Source organism: Hippocampus bargibanti, linkage group LG12 (genome assembly GCF_051943395.1).
Source record: "Hippocampus bargibanti isolate YZ-2025 linkage group LG12, ASM5194339v1, whole genome shotgun sequence".
In the NCBI taxonomy this organism is placed as follows: Eukaryota; Metazoa; Chordata; class Actinopteri; order Syngnathiformes; family Syngnathidae; genus Hippocampus; species Hippocampus bargibanti.
The window spans coordinates 18417906-18425000 of NC_142745.1; the positions used below are offsets into that span (position 1 = coordinate 18417906).

At 40.7% G+C, this 7095-nt stretch overlaps 1 protein-coding gene across 1 annotated transcript in view; it reads right to left on the reverse strand.

Annotated features, from left to right (window-relative positions):
- Positions 1 to 491: 491 nt before the first annotated feature.
- mitfa (melanocyte inducing transcription factor a) overlaps positions 492 to 7095 on the reverse strand; it is an 11258-nt gene continuing 4654 nt past the window's right edge. Inside the window, exons 5-9 of the mRNA XM_089010012.1 lie at positions 5804 to 5887; positions 5473 to 5529; positions 5313 to 5388; positions 4961 to 5108; positions 492 to 4033 (exon numbers count right to left, since the gene is read on the reverse strand). Coding sequence (XP_088866138.1) covers positions 3635 to 4033; positions 4961 to 5108; positions 5313 to 5388; positions 5473 to 5529; positions 5804 to 5887 — 764 coding nt within the window. The 3' untranslated portion in view covers positions 492 to 3634. The remainder of the gene's footprint in view (positions 4034 to 4960; positions 5109 to 5312; positions 5389 to 5472; positions 5530 to 5803; positions 5888 to 7095) is intronic.

Consider the following 7095-nt stretch of genomic DNA (forward strand, 5'->3'; position numbering starts at 1 on the left):
AACCTTTTCATCGATGGACCACTCCTGTACGACTGAGAGCTTAAACATACGTGACACTAATAATGATAATAATTATAATAATATTGATAATATAAAATGGTCACTAATAACGTTATATTCAAATAATTCAAGAATCAATTAGGGCCTAATTAAGTCTTGTTTGGAGCTTTGTGTAGCTTTTATGATGAATACGTGCTCACATTTCTTGAAATATATGGGGTGGTTTTTCTCAAGATTACATCCATTAATCAATGAAGGCATTTATATGACAGTCGAAATGAACCGCATTCAGATTTTTTCCCCGATTCCTCAATTTCCTTCACTTGCTGAATAAAAAAACGGGTCAAAGTTTGGCCTTGTAGAATCGACGCTTTCCTTCTGGTGTCATCTGCTGGCCAAAGACGTTCATTACATCACAGGATTGAGGCCTTTTTTTCTTGGCTTTTCAAGGTCGGTCGAAATGGGCATTGGGAGAGTGCACAACACTCAATGACACGGTGATGCATTTAATGACACACTATAAATTCCAGTATCAACGTTTTGCTTCTAGAATTGATTCGGCAGCAAAAAAAATGCCTGGCTCATTCTGTTCCTGATAGCATCACCGGTAAAAGACATGCAACTTCAGCTACAGAATAAAAAGCAACCCCACCCCCACACCACATCGGTTGATAACATTTCAAATCAAACATGAACAAAATATACATTAAATCATTTGTCAGATCAATTCACTTTTGCACATCGCTGTAAATGCGTATGAGTGAAAGTCCACATTTGCATACTGTGGCCAAACACGAGCTAATGTCTAGGACAAGGTGTCAAAGTCAAGGCCCGGGGGCCAAATCTGGTCCAACACACCATTTTATTCGGCCCCCGAAAGCAAATCAAATTTGAGAAATTCCATGACGCTTGATAAAGACTGAATCAAAATTTAAATTGTCCCACGTTACCAGTCATTATTTTTTACTTCAGATTTTAAAATAATTATTCATTAATTTGTGGGGCCACGTTGCAGTGTCGTTTTTCTATTAGGGGGCCGTTATGAATATAGGGAAGCAGTAGAATGTTTAATCTCCTCCACATATTACGTAGAGCGTGCACCAAATTAATAAATAACTACTTTTCAAATTTGAAGTAAAAAAATAATGACTGCTACTGTGGTTTACATACGACAATTAGACATTTTGGTTTGTACTTTACAAGCATCATGTAATTTCACAAGTTTGACGTGCTTGTGCGTTCCGAATAAAATGATGTGGCGGGCCAGATTTGGCCTCGAGCCATGACTTTGATACCTGTGGTATAGGAGATGATGGGCTTGCAGAATCTTTCAGCTGACCACCACACAAACACAATGTGCATTGAGACTGACTACATTAGAACATTCAAACGGATGTATACCATGAATAATAATGATCACAATAATAACAGAGCCACACATAATTTAACGATTAAAAAAAACAGCCAAAAATGACAAATTACAAGTCGCCATTTGATCAAATCTGGAGTTTTCAACCATGCTGTAACGTCCCAGCAAATAGCGGAATGCACACTAAAAAACAATAATAATAATAAAAAATGGAAGACATCATTTGTGCGATGGGACAAGACCTAAGATGTGATTCGGCGTTGTGCACCAACCAAACATGCTCAGCCTTGGCATGGCCATTAAGGTCACATGCCACCTGAAGTTCCGCCCCCCCCCCCCCTTCTGATTTTCAAGTGTTGATGGCGCCATAACAATAAAAACCTTGGTTTTTCGTATCTTTTTATCACAGTTTCACGCCCTAAAATTCCCGTGTCCATCGTCATGACAACCCTGCCCACCGTACCCTTGCCCGCCTCCGATATCATTCGGACCAGAATTTGTCCCCAAAAGTCATCTTAACCCTCCTGTCTCTACACACCCTGTGCCCTTCAGGTCAAAATGGACCCGCCTTTTGCAGCTTCCATGGAAATGTAAATAAAAACATGAATATTTTTCTATAGTTGGGGCCAATCGAGGAAAAGTCATCAAATTTCAAGTTAAAAAAATAGAATTTAGTGGCTTTTTTGCCGTTTTTAACACAGTGTCTGGTTATTTTGACCCGAAGACAACAGGATGTTTAATCGCCACTTTTAACCACTTTTGAGCTAATATTTGGCGGTGGAAAAAGAAAGAACTGGCTTTCACTCGGCCCTGGCCCAAGCGCGGTGAAAAAGGGTCAACACAGGGCCAGGATGACGGAATATTCGATCTTTGCACCCAGATGGCCACAGGTGCCCGTTTGCTATGTGGCAGGGGGTTCATTTAACCAGTCTACCTTGTCTTGGTCTGCATGAGGGGAACCTGGAGATCCTTGATCCAGCTTCTTTGAAACGACTCCTTCCTCCAACACACCCGATTCAAACGATCAGCACAGTTGTTTTCAATCAGGGGGTCAGACATGGGTTCTCTTGGACCAGAATTGGGTGTCCCTGCTCTAAACACACTTTTTTTTTTCAATTTTAACTCATTCACTGCCAGACAATATGCAAATATGTGTCCACTCCAGTGCCAGGGTTTTTGTCATTTTCACTCAAATTGGACTTTAGGCCGACATTAAATGTAGCGTACGTTCAATGTAGCGTACGAAACCTTAGACCAGGGGTCGGGAACCTATGGCTCGCGAGCCATATATGGCTCTTTTGATGATTGCATATGGCTCGCCGGTAAAACTAAATACATACATATTCTCGTTTTTTTCGCCGTTGATTTCCCGTTGGGGCAGCAGTTGGCGGAAAGCGCAATTTTGATTGGATGATACTGGCCGTCAGTCGAAACAGGTAAACGCCCCTTTAAATGAGCCCCACGAGTGCACTTCAGGTGAATGCACCGGAGCATTAGCCTTTGAGGAGAGAAAATGTTCTGATTCTAATTTCCAATGAAACAACACCATCGATGAAACAGTCGAATGTAAGTGACATTTTAACAAGCCCCGTGTTACCGTTAGCATCAACATACTTCTGGGAGAAGTATATTGCAGATAGCAAGTGTGGAAGCTTATGAGCGTGTGGAGGCTAGCTAGCAGTAACTTCGCCTCTGAACCGGCAAGTTGAATTTCATTCCGATCGTTTGCCTGGATTTTTACTAATCACGATGACCGGAAAACCATTCATGTTAACTGTGAGTACTATCACAAAGTTATTTTAAATAATACATTCTGATATTTTGTTGAAAAGTGGCCGCGCGTGTTTGCGTGTGTGTGCGCGTGTGGCTCTCGCTGAAGAACATTTCTAAATATTTTACTTTTATGGCTCTCTTCGTCAAAAAGGTTCCCGACCCCTGCCTTAGACTTTCTCCTTTCATCAGAAAAACAGAGTAAATTCCTGAGTTATATGATTCTGGAGTTATCTGAGCTTGAAATGGGGGCGGATGTACAAAAGGCAAATGCTGCCCCCTCGTGGGAGGGAAAAACATTGACAGAGGTCTGACCAGCGCTTTATCAGCACCCCCTCACAAGAAAAAACAAAACACGAACAATTTCGGGAATGGCGCTCTACGTCATGCTTTTCGAATTTCGAATAAATTCGGGAATGGCACTGAATGAATTAATCTCTCATGAAAAATGTGTCTCTTGTATGGCGAGAGGCTACAAATGAGCATTAGGCGAAGCTAACAGGGACACCCCTTGTCCTCCATTCTAGACGTGGAATCGTGGTGGGCATTCACCGAACCGTCTGGGGACATTGAAGAGAGTAAAGGGTCGCTGGGGGAAATTGGGGACAACGTATCATCCCTGACCAACTCCTTCATTTTGCACGTCCTAGGGTTTAAGTAGGGGCCAGAATCCCCGGTATCGCTGGGAATGGGATCAAAGGTGATGGTGCCGTTATTGAGGTCCAAGGTAGTCGGAGGAGACATGTCGGGAGCCGAGGCGTGACGGTAGAGCTCCGGAGCGCAGTCATCCAGGAGAGGCTCCTGTTTGATGACCCGGCCCATCATGTCCGAGGCGCACACCGACAGGGGGGAGACAACGGTGAGACCGTGAGCACGGGCTTGGATCTCCAACTCCTGCACCAAAGTCCAAATAGAACCCAGTGAACCCGAGGGTCAAAATTGCCACTGATACTTAAATTGGGTAAATAATAAATATTGAGTGAGGGGGGAAAAAAGACGCTTCAAGCCTTCAACTGCCTTTGTGTCTAGGCGGATCTGAAAAATGCCGCCGCTTGGCATTTGTTGAAAAATGCAGCGTCTGTGAACGTCTACTCTCAACATCACAGTTGGAGACCAATCAGCCGTGAATGAAATGACGCCATTACACCACATTACATCATTTCATTACGCATACTTTTTTTTTATTGAACAATACAACCACGCCTGCTCACAATGAAAGACTCCATGAGGATAATGCATAGATCGTAATGAGAAGTGACATGAGGAAGTGACGTATTAGGAAGCTGAAGGGAGTCAAGTGGTGCATTCAGGTGCGCTCAGTTGGGTAGGAACTGATTTCAACCGAGGCATCAAAAGCATTTTTGGTAGAAAACTAAATTGGTCGAGAACCAAGACGTTCGAAAACCCAGGTTTAACTGTATTTTCATGTTTTATTCTTTATAATTTTATCTATGGCTTTATTGTTTATTGTCCCATTTTTGTTTGTGTCTGTAAAATGTCTTTGTTTTTTTTTTGAAAGCCACTTCTTATTCTTATTCTTATTCTTATTCTTATTCTTATTCTTATTCTTATTCTGCAAATGTATTATTATTATTATTATTATTATTATTATTATTATTATTATTATTATTATTATTATTATTATTATCAATAACAATCGCCCTTTTCACACCGCTTTGAATCTTTTTTTCCCCCTCTTCCTCCATTTAAAAAAATATTTGGACCTGAATTGACATTCTTTTGACAATCGGAAACATTCCAGTGGTGGAAAAAAGCAAATTTGAGACAAGGGTGATTTTATTGTATTTTTTTTCAACTCACTTGGATTTGAAGCATCAGGTGACGATTTGTATGCTCCAGCTTCCTCTGCCGGCATTCAAGCTCTTTTGTCCTCTGCTGTTCCCGTTGTAATTTCCTGATATAGTCCACGGAAGCTTTCAAAATGGTGCCCTTATTCCAGCGCATGTCCCTGAAATAGGAAACAAAGGGTCCAAAGTCAGAGTCAGCTGAGCCGACTGACCGGAACAAGAGACAATTCTTCACGGCCATTCGAAGCAAAGAAAAGGGTAACTTGGCAACGCGAGGAGGACAGTGATTGAAATCATCTTGATAACCGGCTCGAATGTGAAGAAAAAAAATGCGTATGGCTGCAGCACGCTCAAGTCATACTTACGGATCATTTGACTTTGGTATTAGGGTCCCAAGTTCTTTGATACGATCGTTGATATTGAATCGTCGTCTTCGTTCGACTATGAGGTACAAATGAAATGCGTCAGTCAGCAGAACATTCGGAACATGCGTTTTATTCACCCCCCACAAGAAGATTAACTCACTCAAGTTGTGATTGTCCTTTTTCTGTCTTTCTTTGGCCAAAGCGCGAACCTCAGCTTCTTTGAAGCAAAGACAAATGCGAGATGAGAGCCGGGAAGCGGGCAAAGTCAAAAATCAATCCCATGTCATGTTTGCCAGCAAATTTCAAGTTGTTTCGTTGACGTTTGAAAGGGTGGAAAAGTTGTGTTGTTGCGCAACTCGGTTCTCTGAAGGCAAGCCGGGCACCGGAATGCGTCCATGCGATTCATATTGTGTGCGATTTCGTCATTCACAAAATACTGGACATGTTTTTGAAAATGCAAATGTTAAACTATTTTGTTTGATATTGCTTACCTACTGGAAAGCCATCTGATCTCTGATAGTTTTCATATCGGCCACAGGGTCCAGGTTTGCCCAGTACTTGCTTCATGCCAGGAGCTGGAGTCATTATTTGGCAAAATAATTCATAGAGTATACGGATTTGTATCTTGTGCATTTGTAAATTGCACACAATAGAAAAAAAACAGGTGCATAAATAAATAATAAATAAATAAATACATAAACAAACAGGTGCATAAATAAATAAGCAAAAAATACATAAGTAGGCAAATAAACAGATAAATAAATAGTCAAATAAATAATAAATAAACAGGTACGTACATAAATAAATAAGCAAATAAATACACACATAGGCTAATAAAGAAGATAAATAATACAAATAAATAAATAGGCAAATACATCAATACATAATAAATAAATAAATAAATAAATAAATAAATAAATAAAAAATAAATGCAAACAAATAAATAAATAAACACATGGGCAAGAAAATAGCTCATATTTATTTGAAACCAATCGTTTGCAGTCAATTGACAACAGTAATTGGGTCGTAATGAAGATGTTGGTTACTGTAATGCAGGGTAGTCCAAACTATGGCTCATGGGCCATTTGCAGCTGGTTTTCATGGTGTAACGGAGTTGTGCGCTTAGATTATTAAATTATGAAGGAAGTGACGCAACGGCGCACAGTGTGGCACTATGTCCCGCCCATAGTTTCCAGAACAATCTCGAGGAGATTCAGGGTGAGTCGCAATTTTCTGTTGGTCTCGATTAACGCGCATTTTCATGACAATATCTTATTTTGTTTCCCCTTTTGTACTGTCTAGTGTTATCTAATTAGTTCCCTTATTCATTTCGAGTCCAGATTACTTTTTGTGTCATTATTTACTTCACGTTTTGTCGAGTGGAACTTTGGAGCATATGTGCTTTTCTATCGCAGTTAATCACAAGACGAAACCCATGCGACTTCACCCATCCCTTCTGCCATACTGTGTTGCAGGTAATAATTGTTTCATTTCGTTTTTATTGAACAATATTTAGTTTCTTGTGTCGTGTTTCATTTGCCCGTGAGTGTCCGTGGCGGGTGGCGCCATTACAAGCGCACCGCGTGTTCTGCCGAGTCTCCGCCCATGATGCGTTCAGGGACATCTTGTAAATAACAGCGAACTTGTGTTGTATTCTCTTTTTCTGTAAATAACCACTATACGATCACATGTTGTTAATTCTGTTTTGTTATCTACAATGTTTTGCATTTGAGAACAATCTCGAGGAGATTCAGGTTAATCACAAGACGAAACCCATGCGACT